Source organism: Artemia franciscana, chromosome 8, assembly GCF_032884065.1.
Source record: "Artemia franciscana chromosome 8, ASM3288406v1, whole genome shotgun sequence".
NCBI classification, from domain to species: domain Eukaryota; kingdom Metazoa; phylum Arthropoda; class Branchiopoda; order Anostraca; family Artemiidae; genus Artemia; species Artemia franciscana.
In genome coordinates this window covers 36,888,398-36,907,436 of record NC_088870.1, presented here as the reverse complement: position 1 = coordinate 36,907,436, position 19,039 = coordinate 36,888,398, and the positions used below count along the sequence as shown (strand labels likewise).

The 19,039-nt window shown below is 35.8% G+C and overlaps 1 protein-coding gene across 2 annotated transcripts in view; it reads left to right on the top strand.

Moving 5' to 3' along the window:
* The window catches only part of LOC136030373 (RING finger and SPRY domain-containing protein 1-like), a 227,843-nt gene that overhangs the window by 205,747 nt on the left and 3,057 nt on the right, over positions 1–19,039 (top strand). For both annotated transcript variants that reach the window (XM_065709295.1, XM_065709296.1), the window contains exon 12: positions 8,981–9,165. In XM_065709295.1, the coding sequence (XP_065565367.1) occupies positions 8,981–9,146 (166 nt within the window). In that variant the 3' untranslated portion in view covers positions 9,147–9,165. The remainder of the gene's footprint in view (positions 1–8,980; positions 9,166–19,039) is intronic.

The following is a 19,039-nucleotide window of genomic DNA, read 5'->3' as shown; positions in this document are numbered from 1 at the left end:
TAATTTGACTTTACTGAAAAAAATTAATATGGATTGGCAGTTTGATATACATATACTGATATTTATTCTTAAATAATTAAATAATATTAAAATAATATTTTAAGTCTTAATAATTTGTTAAAGTTAAAAAAGTGAAAACGTTTAAAATGTACTTTGTTTTCAGTAAAATACCAATTTTGTTTATATATACTTAAATAAATAGTTTAACTTATTTTAAATACTTTTATGAAAGAGCAGAATGAAGAGACAAGGGTCATTAACTAGGACATTCACTTGTGTTTTTTGTATTTTTGCTTTAAAATAATACAAAAGTACATAAGAACAAATTCTCCTAACCCCCCCCCCCCTTATATAAATTTTTTTTGTATCTTCATTGAAAAAGACTCTATCCTTCAACCCCCCCTACAATTCCGTGAGCTCGAGCCACTGAACATGAGGGTATCACCGTAATTGCTTCAAATCGGTATCATTCCTGTATTTTTTGTGTCCCATGCTATTTTGTGATAATACTGATTTCTGGAAAATATTTCATACGCATACACCACCTAGAGTTATAACTTTGTCCAGGGGACATAGTTCTTCGGGTTATATTTCTTCTTATAACAAAGAAGGGGCATGTCAAGGCATTAGAGTAGGGAATTTGGAGTAGACCTCCTCCTCTTACGTTCCTTTTTTGGAGGAAAGAGTACTCAAATATTATAAAGGTGTAGGTTGTATAACTAATTAAATGCAAAGAACTACACCTACAAAATTTCTACTTTTTTTCTACAATTACATTTAAAGGGCTCGTTGACTTCCTGAGTTCATTAATTCCGAATCTACTCGAAGTTCACCGGGACAGAAAATGGAGGCTAATTGTCCTAAGATTATATGGTGCTATGGGAACGAATAGTACGTGCTTGACTGCAATATTATTAAGACTTCTATTCAGTTGGCTAATAAGTCATAATAAAAGTCTGAAGAAGCTAATTTTTGGAGTATAGACAAATTAAGGAATATTAAAAATATCTAAGGTAGACTTCCGCCATTAAAGAAAAACTTGCACTTGGCTCTTTAGAGCGTTGGCCCAATGCTCATCTCTTATCCTCCTTTTCTCCTTGTCCATCCTCCTTAAGCGCGACGTGATAAAACGGGCTAATCCTGTTTTACTATAGTCATTATTATGTCATTATAATATATTATATTATATTATACTATAGTCATTATTATTATAGTATTATTTATTATTATTTTTTATTATTTTTATTATTTTATTATTATTATTATTTATTATTATTATTATTTATTAATATGTCATTATAGTCATTATTATGACTATACTAGCTGTTGGGGTGGCGCTTCGCCACCCCAACACCTAGTTGGTGAGGGCGCTACGCTACCCCAACACCTAGTTGGTGGGTGCGCTTCGCCCCCCCAACCCCCAAGCCCCCCCGCGCGCGTAAGTCGTTACGCGCCATATTAGTTATGCGCCATTGTAGTTGTGTCCCTGTGTACCACCTATGAATATAGATAGATTTATATATGTGTTTAGAACTATGTAAAACTTGCGAATATACAACATTCTTCGCTTTCCCATTGTCTGTGCATATACAAAGCCTTATGTACTTATAATGACGTCATATACAAACGCTCTTTTTAAAAACAAACAAACATGCATACACACAACTCGTTTTTATATAGATAAATAGATAGATAGATACAATACAAATTAACTGCGTAAAACTTGCGAATATACAACATTCTTCGTTGTCCAATTGTCGCTGCATATAAATAGATTGTCAGGTTTACCGACCCTCGACCATGCAACGTACAATTGTCCATGGGAAAAACAATCAGTATTAAGATCTATACCACATTTTTCTAATGATTGACCTTGAGCTTTGTTGATGGTGATTGCAAATGCTAACGAATTAGGAATTGCAATCTTTTAAATTGAAAAGGCAGATCCGTTGGAATCATGGGAATGCGAGGAATAAGAACAGCCTCACCCTCAAAAGGCCCTGTCAAGATTGTGGCCTCTATTACGTTTTCCATTGTTTTTTTTTACGGCGAGTCACGTGCCATTGCAAAGCTTTGGTAGGTTGATATTTCTTAACAGTATTATTGGTACGCCTATTTTTAGTTGTAGGACGTGTGGTGGAAACTCTGAAAGATCCACGGAATTTAAAAATTCAGCTGGATAATTAACCGCCTCACTTGGTTCCAAAACTGTGTCGACTGACTTGTAAAGGACTGCCTGGTCCCGAATCTTGGTTAAAACAATATTGTTGATTTCGTGGCCGTCTATATTTTTGGGTGCAAGAATCGCTCTTTCACTTAGCCATTTATTATTTATATAATTGTTTAGAATATTCGGAAATACTTTTTCAATCAATTCATTTTTGGACGTCACTAAATTACAGAATTCAGCAGGTAGTTTTGTGCGTCCTGAAATTGAGTCTACTGGGAGCTTTCTGTTTCCAATTGCCAGCAATTGATCTAAAAATATTTGACCAGAGTCATCGTTTTGCAATCGGACACGCATATTTGTAGTTAATTTTAATGTTTTTACGTGTGCCCATAAATTAGAATTTTTCAGGCAAGCATTCATTTCGTCAGCAGGGGTTGATCTAGGTATTATAGGTAATGTTTGCCTGAAATCTCCCGCAAGCAATATTAATGTGCTGCCAAAGGGTTTCGAATACCCTCGCAAATTTTTCAAACATTGATCCTGAGCCTCGAGCGATTTTGTGTGTGCCATTATGCACTCGTCTCAAATAATAAGTTTGCATTGCTGCAATACTTTACCCATCCCAGATGATTTGGAAATATTGCACGTGGGAGTTTCTGTAGAATGCAAATTCAGAGGCAATTTCAAAGCACAATGAGCAGTTCTTCCACCAGGCAGCAACGTTGCGGCTATTCCGGACGACGCAATTGCCAACGCTATATCATTTTTTGATCGAATTGATGCCAGAATCAGTTTTATCACAAACGTTTTACCAGTACCTCCTGGCGCATCCAAAAAGAAAATTTCTCCAACGTTGTTATCGACACAATGCATTATCGTATCATAAATGTCTTTTTGTTCCGACGTTAACTTGGAAATGTTATTTTGTACATACGATAATAGATCACTCGTACTGTAACTTTGTTCACAATCCAATTCTACACATGTCGAAACAGCAGCGGTGCGATTAGGTGAAGGCATTTCCAAATCCTGAAGAGGATTGTTTGCCATACATACGCACAAATCTTCTATAATAACTAAAGTGTAGTTATAAATTTCTGATGTAAAATCAAAAGTCATATCTGACGTCTCTAACCGTTTTCGATGGAGTATATCTTCGGACTTTTTTTATTTATATTTTCCCCATAACTCTGTAGGAGCTGAATGAGAGCAAGTTGTTAGAATGATTCCAAAAAATGCACGAATTTGACTTGGAGTTGACGTTTCGCACGCTTCATTGATGCAGTTATCCCAGTGTAGGTCATTCTCCAATAAATTCAGAGCTCGGCATGCACTACGGTAAGTGTCATGTATAGTACCATTCGCCAAACAGCTTCATTACTGCTTATGTATCTTCCAGCCTGATATTGTACGATTTTGTCGATATCTTTGATTTCGGACTGCAAGCCCAAAACTGCCATGTCGCTGCCTTTGTTGACGTATTTACATATGTATTTGATTGCCTTTACGGAGTTACAGTATTCAACATTTATGTGTGCATTAAATGTTTTTGATAATAATGGGGAATATGGAACAACCCACTGGTTATCTACTTCGATGGTGGTACCGTTACGCTTCTTTATTATTGCTGTTTTACCGCCATCTTCAGTAGATCTTCTTCTATATTGTGGGTAACCATCATTGCCAGTAATTGTGTTGGGTACTCAAAGTCGAGGATATTGCTTTGTGCACCTTCCTTTGGCCATGCATGGTGAATTTTCGTTCAGTGCACCGCAAGGTCCATGTATCATATTTTTTACAACAATATCATATAACCCCTTATCGACATTTTCATCAGGTATTTCAGCGGAAATCACATCATCAATTTCGTTAGAAGTAATTTTATAATGTAGCCAGAATAGTATATGTGCGTGTGGCAATCATCGTTTTTGCCATTCCACTGAGTACATCCAGCATCGCACTGACCCAAACACTTCAAGTTTTACTTTGTAGTTTATCAGTGATTTCAACTTTAGCCGGAAGACACGGGCCGTAATGTCATGTGTATGAGCCGCCGATTGTCCTTGAAGTAAAAGCTGCTGTATCTCGTCCCCAGATTGATTACATGTAAATGTAATAAATAAATCTGGACAACCATAGAGACGAACATACGCAATAGCATCTTGAGCATATTCATGCATATGACGGGGACTGCCAGCATATGACGAAGGTAAAATCGTTCATCTTCCAACGTTTGTAGTATTACCGTCATTTACAACTGCATCTCGCAAATGAATGTATTGTTCAGAGCGGAGGTTGGTCTGATTCAGACAGATAAATAGCAAACGTTCTGATTCAATTTTTGCATACATATCAACGACGTATTGGTGAAACAATTGACGGCATTTTAAAATATAATTGTCTTCATCCTGCCGAATCATTAGTCTATAGGAAAAATAATGCATTGCACTGCATTTCTTATTCATTTCTTTGTTAGTGGCTGGATTTATCAATTTAATATTAAAGTGATAGCCGTCGGCTCCATCCCAAAAAATGATAGAATATTGTAGGGCATCGTAGCATCGATGAGTTTCAGAAATTCTTACCAACTGAGCGTTTCGCTTATGAAGAATAATATCTCGAGGTAAAAACTGATCACCGACCATAACGATTGCCACTTCGTCGATAGTTGGAGCATTGTATCTACGCACATGTTGGCCAGGAGGCGTTTCGTCAGCGGAAATAACAATTTTATGCGTATCAGTAGGGATCAAATCGATGGCTGTTTTGAACAGACGCACTAAATTATTATTTTCGTGGAAAAGATGTTGCAATTGGGAAACGATTGTCCTTTCAACGTCGGGAGAAATTTCGCAACGTGCATTCAATTCACAATTTCTATCACTGATGAAGTACAATTGTAAAAATCTATGATTCTTGCCTGAGAATGGTAGTAGGGACCCTGCTCTATGATAAATTTGCCCTTTTACTTTGAAAGTAGGCATAAATTGATCTGGATTTTCGATTTGGGCACCAAACGACGTCATTTGGAAACATGAGTTATGTTTTCTGATCTGCAATAAAAAACTTTTAGATTCTGACGTAGTTCCAGTAAGCAAAGTCTTCAATGGCTCTGGTGGTGCAGCCAGTAGAGGAAGTTTAACTTTTCCTGAGGCGCAACACATTCTTATTGTTTCACCATTAAATTTCAAGGCCTTGCAATAGGGACAAATTTTAGACTTAGTCCCGATTTGAACAGATCTACTCAAGCTATAATCATCGACTGGGCTGTACCTGAATGCTAGGCGAAAATTTTCAGGTTGCTCTTGTGAATCCTCGGCACACTGTCTTTTGGTGATTTCTCTTTGAGACGCAAGCCTAATTTCACGCTGTTGTTGTGATTCCTCGGCACGCTTTCTTTACTTACTTTCTCTATCAGCTGCAAGCCTGTTTTCTTGCTGTTCTTGTGATTCCTCGGCAAGCCTTCTTTTTTCACTTTCTCTTTTAGCAGCAAGTCTGGTTTTGCCTTGCTCTGGTAGTTCCTCGGCACGCTTTCTGTTTTTACTTTCTCTATCAGCCGCAAGCCTGTTTTCTTGCTGTTCTTGTGATTCCTCGGCACGCTTTCTTTTCTTAATTTCTCTATCAGCAGCAAGTTTTTTGGCATAGACTCTTTGAGCAGCTTCCTCGGCTGTTGCCATTGTAGGTTCTTTAGTCATTTTACAATTAAACACTTTTCCGTGAACGAGTGTCTTAAATACCTTTAATGACGTCATTGTCATAACGAACATGACGACAACTAACTTCATGACGACATGACATGATGACATGACATCACTCGACAGACACACAGACAACTTATTTATATATATATATATATATATATATATATATATATATATATATATATATATATATATATATATATATATATATATATATATATATATAAGTTAGCTGTTCGGATCGCGCCACCCCAGCACCTAGTTAGTGGGGGCGCTTCGCGCCCCCCCCCTAAGCCCCCCGCGCGCGCGTAAGCCTTTACGCGCCATATTAGTTACGCGCCATTGTAGTTGTGTCCCTGTGTCCCAACTTGCGAATATGCAACATTCTTCGCTGTCCCATTGTTTGTGCATATAAATAGATTGTCAGGTTTACCGACTCTTGAACATGAAACATATAATTGTCCATGGGAAAAACAATCCGTATTCAGATCTATACCTCATGATTCTAATGATTGCCCTTGAGCTTTGTTGATGGTGATTGCTAATCGAACATTTCCTGTGTCGCCGTCGTCATTTATATATCCCCCTGTGCCCCCGGCGTCCCCGTTGTAGTTGTGTCCCTGTGTCCCGGTCGTCATTTATATTCCCTGTGTCCCGGTCGTCATTTATATTCCCTGTGTCTCGGTTGTCATTTGTTTCCCGGTATCCCGGTCTGTATATACATTCGTTTTTGAATTGGTCTATTTTTTAGTTTTTAGTTTTTTACCTTTTTTTAGTTTTTTTAGTTATACCTCATGATTCTAATGATTGCCCTTGAGCTTTGTTGATGGTGATTGCTGATCGAACATTTCCTGTGTCCCCGTCGTCATTTATATATCCCCCTGTGCCACCCCGAATTTTTTAGCTTTGTTTTTCTCCTTTATTTTTCAGTTTTTTCCTTTTTTTATTCTTCCTCGGCACGCTTTCTTTTCTTACTTTCTCTATCAGCCGCAAGTTTTTTGGCATAGAATCTTTGAGCAGATTCCTCGGCTGTTGCCATTGTAGGTTCTTCAGTCATTTTACAATTAAACATGTTTCCGTCCACGATCTTCTTGCAATTAAAATTTGTCTTTTGAGCAGCTTCCTCGGCTGTTGCCATTGTAGGTTCTTCTGTCATTTTACAATTAAACATTTTTCCGTCCACGATCTTCTTACAATTAAAAATTTTTCTTTGAACGATTTTCTTAAATACCTTTAATGACGTCATCGTCATAACAAACATGACGACAACTAACTTCATGACGACATGACATGATGAAATGACGTCAGTAGACAGACACACAGACGAACAACTTATCTATATATACTGGCTGTTGGGCTGGCGCTTCGCGCTACCCCAACACCTAGTTGGTGGGGGCGCTTCGCACCCTCCCCCCCAAGCCCCGCCACGCGCGTAAGTCGTTACGCGCCATATTAGTTACGCGCCATTGTAGTTGTGTCCCTATGTCCCACCTGTGAATATGCTGTGGCGCCGGGGGGGCACAGGGATATATATAAATGACAACGGGGACACAGGGAATGTTCGATTAGCAATCACCATCAACAAAGCTCAAGGGCAATCGTTAGAATAATGAGGTATAGATCTGAATACGGATTGTTTTTCCCATGGACAATTTTATGTTGCATGTTCAAGAGTCGGTAAACCTAACAATCTATTTATATGCACAGACAATGGGACATCGAAGAATGTTGTATATTCACAAGTTTTACGTAGTTAAAAACATATATATCTATAGCGAAAAGAGAAATCTTTTCTCTTTTATCTATTTTCACTGGTGGGACACAGGGACACAACTACAATGGTGCGTAACTAATATGACGCGGAACGACTTACGCGCGCGGGGGGGCTTGGGGGCGCAAAGCGCCCCCACCAACTAGGTGTTAGGGTGGCGCAAAGCGCCACCCCAACAGCTAGTATATAGATGTAAAAATAAGTTGTTTGTCTTTGTGTCTGTCTACTGACGTCATGTTTGTGTGTTGACTGACGTCATGTTTGTCGACTGACGAAATTACAGACCGGGACATCGGGACACAAATGACGACCGGGACACCGGGACATAGGGAATATAAATGACGACCGGGACACTCAAAGAGAAAGTGACCGGGACACAAGGAATGTTCGATTAGTAATCACTATCAACAAAGCACCGGGACACAAATGACGAACGGGACACAGGGAATATAAATGACGACTAGGACACTCAAAGAGAAATTACAGACCGTGTTGGGGTGGCGCGAAGCGCCACCCCAACAGCTAGTTTTTATATATAGATAGATACATCAGTTGACAAACATGACGTCAGTCGACACACAAACATGACGTCAGTATACAGACACACAGACAAACAACTTATTTTTATATATATATAGATGTACACATACATTCAATGTTTTCCCTTATGACGTGGGATTGTAACCCCTCTAACTGCTCTAACGTGAAATTTCGACTAATAACCTTTAGAGCAACAGAAGAGACATTTTTCAAGCTTTATAAAAATCTTTATGTGTGCTATAGCTACCCCTCATAGTAGAAAAAGTAAAAACATTTCCCGCAAGTCCTCGTTGTTCTATTTTCAAATTTTAACTCTAAAATATACCATTTAACGCATTATCCATGTCTTTATAATGTCCTTTCCTGTCACAAGATATTAGATTTTATTCCTGAACTTTTGATGATGGGACAACTGTTTATGTTAAACATTACTTTTACAAACTGTATGAAATTTGCACATTATTATTTTTCAATATACTAGATTTTTTTTTTACTTTGGGATTTTGTGTAAGTGAATCTTGTGTTTTTGTAAATTCTCAGCAATTATGAAATCTCAGCTGGGCCCTTAAGACATGGTTAATTCATTATTACCGTATATTTTTGCGCATAAAACATGTCTAAAAAAAACATTTCCTGGTAGACTGCATGGGAATTATTCCTCTAAAATAAACTGGACTAGCTCTGAAGTGGATTTCTGGCGTTGTTCTTTTTATTATTTTCGTTTTTTCTTCTTACTTCTTTTACTTAAATTTTGTTCTCAGACTGACTTCAATATTCTACTTTGAACTCTAATTATAGTGGCTTTTGTCAAATCTGTGCCGGGGTATTGGATTTGTGTCCCCTTTGTCGTTTACCCATTGCTGGAAGAGAATCCGTTCCCAAATTGGATGACTGCCAAGCTGTAACTGCCTTGATTATGAGTACAACTTTTTCAGAACATATCAACGTAGAGAATATTGCTTAAGAGGAGTTAAACTGTAAAGGTGAGAAAATAAGGTGATATTTAAGAATTAGACCAAATACACCAAATATAGTCTGAAAAGTACTTATCCATATGAATAAAAACCATATTGTGGGCTATATTGGATTTAAAGTTTCTATGAGTTAACCCTCAATTTTTCAAAAAAATGTATTAGCAGGAACAATATTCATATACAGAAGGCGTTACTGAACACATTTAACAAACTGAGACGAAATTACTCTTCACGTCCTTTTGACACTCCAGTGTAACTCTCAATAGTTCTAACTCCTTTTTTTACTTTGTTATAACCGTCTTGTATCAGCGCTAAATGTTAACACAAGAGGAAATAATATCACTAGATGAATAGATAAAGGTGTTGGAAATCAAAGGATATTAAGAGGGATACAAAACTGAACAGTGTATTGCACTGGGAGACAAAAATACCGATTATGAAATTTTTTTTCTTTTAGTGAACACTTATCTGATAGATATTTGTGTCTATTTAATTATGTGTTAGTCTGGAGCTCTCTACAAGACATCTCAGGTCATTGCTTTTTCTCTCTGTAATATCGACGTTTTTTTAAATTAATCTGTCATTGCTATATTTTATTAGAATATATTGATATGTGACATTAATTACGAAGTTGTAACCTCTTGAAAAAAAAATTATAGATACCAGCTCGCAGCATATTCAAAGTCGTATAAATTGTTAGCATTTTCATCGGATTTGGCACAAACCCTTTCTTTTGTTAAATGTATCGTGTTAAATGTAATGTAAGGTTTAAAGAGTATGGATAATATTTAAGAGTGGAAATTGGTGCTGGTGCCTAAGAAAAAAAAATCACCATCCCCAACTGTTGTCTGGTGTTTCTTGACGTTTTTTTAGTGCAAAAATAATGCAAAATTAGTGTATTTGGCAAAATTGGTGTATTAATAAGTGTTTGATCTGAGTTTGTGGAAAAGACACAGCTGTGAAATTTTGAATAATTGACCAAAATAGGTCAAAGACTAGAGGGCGTGGGTGATTTTCTCCTTGACACCAGCGCCATTTTTCACTCTTAAGTTATCCATACTTTACAGATTGGTAAGCAATTTAAGGAACTATCTATATTTTCATTACTGATCCTGGTAGCTTAGACGCTTCCTGGAGGAATTTTGGATCTCTAATGAGAAACTATAAATGAAGTAAGCTGTTTTCTCAACTCTAATTGGAGTTTTGTTCGATAATTCCGTTGAGAATATGCACTGTAAGGTCGCTAGCACCCCCAAAACACGCATTGTGGCAGTGTCTACTATGTACTATACATTATTTATTTTATTGGGGTGGAAAGAGACTTTTTGCCATGAAACTCAATAAATTTGTAATTTTTGACGGTTAAAGTTTGATTCTAATGTGTAGGACATATATTATGATGTCACAATAGCTTTGTCCATTTTGAAATTTTTAGTCATGCTGAGAGAATTAAAAAAATGCTACAACTATTCTTTCTTAGTGACCCTCCTAGGTTTTTATGCATAAACACAGAATCGGATATGTCTTATGGTGATTTAATTTGGTTCATTTCCCTCTCAGAAATTTGCTTCATAGTAATAGTAAAATAAAAAACTAAATTGAAAATAAGATGTACTTGGATCGAAGAATCTCAATTTGAATATTTTTTAGAAAGAAGTCTCAAACAAAAACGTTGTATTTTTCCTATGGGGTCCATATCTGTTACAGTTTATACTACTGTAATTTGCAATTGAGAAGTTTTCTACCCTGGAATCTGGGGTGCCAGTTAAAAGGGTGGAGGGCAGTTGTCCCTCTTGTATATTTTTGAAACGCTTTTTTCTGTATCTTCATCGAAAAAAAATGAGAATCCTTTTCCCTTCCTTACATTTTCATGAACTACCCCCTCTTTTAGATTTTGAAAAATACCTTCTCTTTTTCTCCATCTTTTTTTTTAATGAAAATAAATCCTTGCCCTCTCCGTATATTTTCGCCAATTGGTGCCACTGCGTACTTGTAGTTCCAAATTTTGGAATTCTAAAGAAATTCATTCCGTTGTTCCAAAACTTATACTAAACTCAATGTGCTACCAACGGACGTACTACACCCTTCATTAAATTTTTTCTAAAAGTTACCCTTGTGTCCATATACCGTAGCAATGGCTAAGGCTACTGTAATGGCTAATTAACCAACTCCTAATTAACCAACTCCCAATTAACTAACAACTAACCACTGCAGACTAGAACTAATTAACCAATGCTAACAATCACTACTTAACCGAGTAGTAATATATTAAGTACTGATTAGCCTGTCTTTATCCATCGGTTCTGCTTAAAATTTCTCCTTCTCTTTTCACACCCTACTTGATATTGCATTTAGCCCCCTTGTATATTCCGTATCTCATTTTCTATGCGGTCTGAAAAGTGAGAGTCAAATTGAGCAATTAATGAGATTTTCTCAGTAAGTCTAATTTATCTCGAGAAATGTTGGTGTATGGAATATTTAAGCTGGAATTTTGAGAGGTTATTTTCGCTTTACGTTGGAATAAATCCAGGGATTAGTAAATAAGTAAAGTTTATTTCGTGAGGGTGAGAAATTTGCTGAAAGCATGGAATTAATTTTCAATGAGATATTTGTGGAGATCTATACAGAACATTCTACAAATAAAACAAGTGAAAATATGGAAAAATGGGTATAATATTACAATTAAAACAGTGGGAAAAAGAAACTTTTAATAAATATAAAGGTCTGAATTTTTGGCTGCACCTTCGGAAGCCTTTATCAACGGGAAGAAAAACTAAATTCAAGAGGACATTTAAAGGCGAGGAAAAAAAAAACTAAACTAAATTAACGAGAACTTTTAAAGCAAGGAAAAAACAAAAAACACAAACGAATTAAAAAAGAACTTACATCGTAATAACGTCCAATATGGCAAATGTTCACCAATTCAAATAGCAACAAATCAAACAAATCAGGGAAATTTATGCTGTCTTTCTGGAGTATCACAATAAAGCAACAGAATGGACACGGTTGCATGGACACTCTTAAGCATAAATATAGGTTAAAAGACTACATATAGGCCCCACTTTAAAAGAACTTTGTTTGTTTCCTTGTCTTCACATATTTTTTTTTCCTTGTTTTTTTTTTTTTTTTTGTTTTTGTTTTTTCGACAAAGGCTTCCGAAAATGAAGCCAAAATATTCGGATCTTTATTTGAATACACTGTCATCTTTATTGTCACCTTCGGGCCTTTATTTGAATACACTGTCATGTTTGAATACTGTTTTTTTCCATTGTTTTATTTGTAAATAGAAAGACGGTGTGGTCTAAGAATCTATGAACTTTCTACAGTTATGCCAAGTTACAGATCTAAGCTTGACGAGATTACCATTATCCCGTCATAGGGAGTAAATCGGGGGGGGGGGATTGTTCCAATCAAATTATTTGTCCTGCTATATTTTGTTGCTTCCCTCTCGCCCATAGATTTTGAAAATTTCCTATTTCTGGTATTTTCATTGAAAAAAAAAATCAAAAGAAAAATTCCCCCTCTCTTAGATTTTGAAAAATACCTTCTTTTGTATCTTCATTCGAAAAAATAAAACAATTTCCCACCCTCTTCCCTGAATTTTCGTCAATTGGTGCCCGGTTCATGTTCCAAGCTTGCTTTTTCTGTTATGAATTTTAATTGGTTCACTCTTCATTTTAGAAATCACTCTTTCATTCATTTTACGCTTAATGACTACCAAAGTGTTTGATTGAGTTTCCATTAACTCTGGATTTTATATCAGACTGAGTTAATTTTCATGAATATCACTTATATCTGTTATGCCGAAATTTCGCTTAGATATTACTAATAACTGCTAAATTGGAATATGTTTTAACATATATGAAGAAATATCGGTAACTTTACTTTCAAAAATAAAACTCTAAGAGGCTATTTTCACTCTGGAAGGATATCATCGTCTGTAAATTTAATTTTGATTTGAGAGAATAAGAATTTTTTCAGAGAAAAAAAAAAATCAACTAGATATAATATGTCAAATGAGAGCCCTTGAAAGTCTCGTATTGAAGTCAAAATTTAAAAAAAATAAATAAAAAAAAAAAAAAAATGAGGTGTACGATGTAGGGCAATTTCGCACAAGATTGCTTGCAATAGGGGAAATCCCGCGCTGAGTAGTTGAAGAGCAGCTTTGTAAAACGCTGCACTTTTAGCGGAGGTTATCCCTGGAAACCCGTTTGTTTATTCCTTTGAAAGTAGGTTTAGAAGACCCAACTCTAGGGAGGAAACTTGGGGAAAAGATCGACTTGTAACATATGAAGCTTTAAGTCTCATATGGCCTTGTGCCGTAAAAAACGCCAGCAAAAAAGCGATGCGGCATTAATTTGTCAGGGAACCTCTCCTCCCCTGTCAGTTGTTTCAGGAAAGAGGTGCACAATATTTTGTAGAAGAAGAATAAGGCAAATGCTCAAGCTAACCTTTCTCCTCCATTTTTGTTCACACCCGCTATTGGGAACCCTCGGTAATTCTGATACGGATCTAGAGACAGTGATTTAAATATGCTTAAAATGAAAGCTATGGGGTTTAATTTCACTTTAGGTGAAAACAGAGATAAGGATACGTAAATAAAGAAGCTTTGATTGGAAAGGGTGAGAAATTTGTTGACAGAAAGGGAAGTTTTTCAGTGATTTATATTGAAGAGAAAATCAGATGGAAAATAGAGAGAATTATCTCTACGTGACATTATGGCGTACATACATATTATTTCTTGATGCATATTCGAAAAGAATAATGCTGGTGTGCTTATAATGGAATCCAGGGGTTAATTTACTTTATATGACAATAACCACAATGATAGATAAAGAAATGTCGATCTGATAGGGTAAGATATTTGTTTGCATAAAGTGAGTAATTTTCAATGAGATTACTTCAATAGAAAATCTAAGAGATTTCTGGATTTCCGTATAATCAGAGTAGTGAAATGGGGTATTGGAATGCTGATATTATATTAATTCATCTCTAGCATTGTCGGTATTTGTAAATGTAACATGAACTTTTGAGGCACAGTATTCACTTTGAGGTGGAAAGAAACTAAAAGGAAGACTGTGTTGTAAAACAAGAGAGTAGATGAAAGAAAATTCAAATAATTTTATTTACATATAATCCCAGAGGTCTTCAGTCTTAGACTGAGCTATTTTCAGAATCACGTCTCAAGTACATGTTGATATACGAGCTCCATATATTTTAACGATTGTCTACCGTTCTGGTGAATTTAGCTGCCAGCTGCCACACTTGAGTAGTTGCCACACTCTGTGTCTATATTAGCACAGGTTGAAAATCCCTGTGTAGTTCCGCTTTAAACAGAGTACAACGTGTCTATCACCCCTTAGTAAGCCTTCTAGATGTTTATATGTCTGATATTTCAAAAAACTTTTATTAAGTTTAACACATGTATCTATGGTCTGCTTGAAAGGTTTTCCCTAATTCAATAATAGCTTCAAGTATCCTGAAAGCTTACCTCTAAGTGCTATTTTAAAGGCTACAAAAGGTAAGCTTTACAGGCTTACCTCGAAGGGCTAATTAAAGGCTATCAGTAGGGTTGTCTAAAGTAGTATAACATACAATCTGCTGGTCACTTTTTGCCTAGTAGTAGTCTTGCTGCAACCTAATGAAACCTTTTTAAGAAGTAGCAAACTATTTTTTAAGTTATGTTAAAAACTTAAATTGGTTAGTGAAGTGTTATACTGTTTCTTTGGTTTAGTTTTTTCTTTTTACAGAAAGTTAATAAAAGAATATATTTGGATCTTTCTCCAGTGTTTTTTTACCCGTTTATAATTTTTTCTCGGTTCAGAAATAAGAAAAGCCACAGCTTTTGACATTTTTTCAATGCTCTGTTGAATGCAGTGAATACGAATCAAAAATTAGGAAAAACCTTTTAGCTAAAATTCACCAAAGCTCTATTCATATGTACTGGGGACAATAGCTTGATGAAAACCTATTTTTAAATTTAAGGTTGGTTCGCAGGAAGTTCTTAATTGATTTGAACTTTGTGTCGTTTAGCTGAACTGCTTGTACTACCGAAAGCCTTTGAAAACGTTTTTAGAAGTTTTAACTTGACTTGACTCTTAAACAAGAAACGATATACATAAATATTATACAAAGGAGACAGGGAGGCAACTCGTTTTGTCTCCTTTAACAATAGAGAGAGAAGAAGAAGGAGGAATTACACCTCAATAGCTCACACGGAGTACACAAAAAAGAGATAGAGAGAAAGAGAGAGAGAGAGAAGAAGCGGAAAAAATCGACTCATGGAGACACGGGTGGAACTTATAAACTAATTTACACTTTACATTCAGTCCCCGCTACTATAGGCAGAAAGAACTATCTCTTTCAATTGTATGTATAGAGTGAATTGTATGTATAGATATGTATAGAGTGATAGTGACTCACTTATTAAATCAAGTAGTTTATATTTATTGGCAATCTCAGGAAGTTGATATCTTAAACTTAGTCTTGATCTCTCATTTTTAATAAAAGGAAAAATAAACTTATTCCTTGTTGTTGATAAATGGCTATGTTTATTTTCAACCAAGGGTTTCATTCTATTGAAAAAATTATCCCTACGTTGGATTTCTAAAAACCATATGCCTATATTAAGGTGAGAAATTGGTTGTAAATGAAGAGTATCAAGAAATACAAATGATGTTTTAGTTTCAGATAATTCTTTTGTCTTCCTATGGTGTATTAACAGGTGAATGTTTGGACTATAGGTGCCGGCAAAATATTTTCCAGGGGGGGGGGCAGACACCAGACTAGCAGCGGTAACTGGGTAACAGGGGATATATCTCCTCTTTCATAACAGGATAATTCTCCTCCTTGAGCTCAAATCGTTTATATATTCAGCCATTACAAAAAATAGAATAGCGAAAGAAAAACAAAAATTTAAATTCAACTATCCAGCTGTCAAATTGAACATTTTTCTTTTTATTTTCCTATTCAATTAAATAAAATGAACAGTTTCAAGAATAATTTCGTCAAAAGAGAATTTTATCAAATGGTTTGTGATAAAAAAAAAAACTGGGAGTAAAAAGTGACTTGGGCCAGTATTCACCAAAACTAAAATGGGTTTCTCATGACAATTGCTACACCGGCAGTATCGGCTTTTTTGCTACTTTAAATATATAAAATTCTATCAGTTTATTGTTACCCACCCAAAACCAAAAATATGAGAAAAGTTGTCTGATTTTTCAGAAGAGGGGAAACACCCCCAATAAATCAAGAGATCTTATTGAATATCTCTTTGTTAGATACATCATATCAGAGAACCCTACCGTAGAGGTTTCAAGCTTTTTTAAGAAGAACCATCGTCATGAATGTTTATTCGTTTTTTTTTTCCCAGGGTGATTACATCAAACCGAAGATCCAAGATAATTGGGAGGGAGCTCATTCAAACGTAAAATTAAAGCTCTTTTTTAAGTGATCATGAAGATTATCTCTGGGAAAAGTCTTATTTTCTTTCATTTTAGGGCACCAAACTACGACTTTTCCTCAAAGAAGACGAATTTTCAATCAATTTTAAATTCTGAAAAGCTAATTGATTTAAAAGTATCAATAACTATATTTTAGACTTCCCAGTCGCAAAAGAAGTAATGCCAAACTGTGGCAGTACTGGATTCAACCAAGTTGATTCGCTTTATTTGTAATGAAATTAAACTATGTTTGGTGATCTGTAATGGCATATCAGCTATAATGAGTGGGGTTGAGTCATTGTTTTGGTTAGTGGAGGGTAGGTTCCAAAAAAATTAATTTTAATGGACAATTTGCTCACTATTCATGAGGCTTCAGACAAAAGTTGAAAAGATTAGGGGGGGATTTAATTGAAATGTTTCTGTATACAGCTAAAATGTTAAATTCCCATATCTACCCGCAAAGAGGTGGAAAAGGCAAGGCAGGTCATCTCCAACCCCGCCATGAAATTTTTTGGGGGTGGTAAGTACTGCTAAGGAATATAGTTTTCAGCAATTTTAAATGGTAGTTGTTTTCTTTTTCTATTTATATGAAGTACTTCAATGTATTTAAACAAATGTATGTAATGTAGGCTATTTATCGATAAGAATATGCTATTGTGGAGTTTGTGATGGCTTCAGTTATGCGGAAGATCAAAAGTCTCACAGAATTTCCATCTACACAAACGATAATACTCCTTTTCATCCAACCAAAATTCTTTAGTAGTCCTATTATCAACGACATTTTACTAAAATTACTATTCATCGCTAATTTTTTAGATATATTGAAATTTACCCAAAATTAAAATTGAAACTTTAAACGTAGGGCGGTACTAATCAACGTATAATTATTGATTTGCATATTCTAAAAGCATATTTACCAGGGATTTAAGGGACCGGTACCTCAAATTATATCTTGGTTAGGCGCCGGTATGATTTGGAAAACAATCAGAAATTAAATTTTAAAAAAAGAAGTTTTTAAACTGAAGGCAAGGAACACATTTGAAACCTATTTGAATAAATTATTCTTTATATGAAAGGGGATGTCTCCTTCTGGGCTCCTTACGCTTTACTGTGAAGTTCGGCTTTTGTCCAAATTACTTAAGAAAATTTGCAATTGGAAAAAAAAAATTCAAAGCACTAAAAAACTTTTGCTTAGTGAGCAAGATGTTGAGAAGGGGGCAGTCCACATTATATACAGCGTAATTTCAGTTTGTTTTAAGTTTTTAACTTGCTCCTTACTTTAGTTGATAGCCTCTTCTATTTGTTTGATTACATTTCATGGATTTTTAAGGTTTTATGAATACAATACTTTTAGTAACGCAGAAAAATCGATAAATATTTCAATGATCTCTGTTTGGATTTTGATGGGCAATGAAACAGTTCGTGGTAACGAACTGTAAGTAAGGAGCGACACGGCTCAGTAGTAACCGAAACTCTAAGAAACGGAATTTTAATACCAATAGATATATCCAAAGAATTGCCTTATTATGTTGATTCCAAATGTATAAGTTTCATTAAGTTTAGTCTTACCCATCAAAAGCTACGCCTGATTTGTCTTATTTTTTTTTTAAAGGGAAAGTCCCCTTAGAAGCTATAGAGTTTTAGTGAAAATTGTACCATCAGATTTAGTGAATCAAAGAATTCTACTGTACAGTTTTCAAGTTCGTATCTGCAAAAATGTGGAATTGTCATTTATTTATGCCAGAAGAAAGATCAAGGATGCATGTTTAGACATTAGTTTATAATTAGAATGTGCTAAAGTCAAACGCCATTAATGATTATTAAATATTTTATTGCTCATATTTAAAGCAAAATAAATGTGACCCATTCTACCCATTCTGTGGTTATGTTTTTTGCCAAATCACTTTAGCAATATTTAACAACCCATTCTTTCACATATTTCTTTCACCCGCCCACCCCCCAAAAAAAACTTCATAAAAAAATATTTACGTATACTGCTCTTTAGGGACCTTGCCCGAGCCACTCAGCGTGTCCACAGGTGGCGATAGGGGAACGCCCTACAGATATGTAGGATACAGCCACAGGAGGCACGGGGCTAAGGGAGGACCTTGTCCCAATGGGTCCATAATAGAAAATGGAGCACCCTCGTCCGGGCCATAAATACTGGTGGAGGAGGAAGAAGGTCTCTCAAATGTACACTCAACAGGGCCCATTGGCGTATCCACATGTCTCGTTAGCTACAAATTTTCTCCCAGTAATAGATTGAATTGTATGGTGACGCAGACCACTATAGTGGGAGGATTCTTTTCAGGAGGACGACTGTGGTAGGGCATAAGATCCAGATCTATGGAGAACGGCCTCTACAAAGGGCTGTTTCGACCCTTTCAGGGTACCTGCAAGACTGGGGAGCTTGTGGTCAACTCTATATCCACTTGACGAGT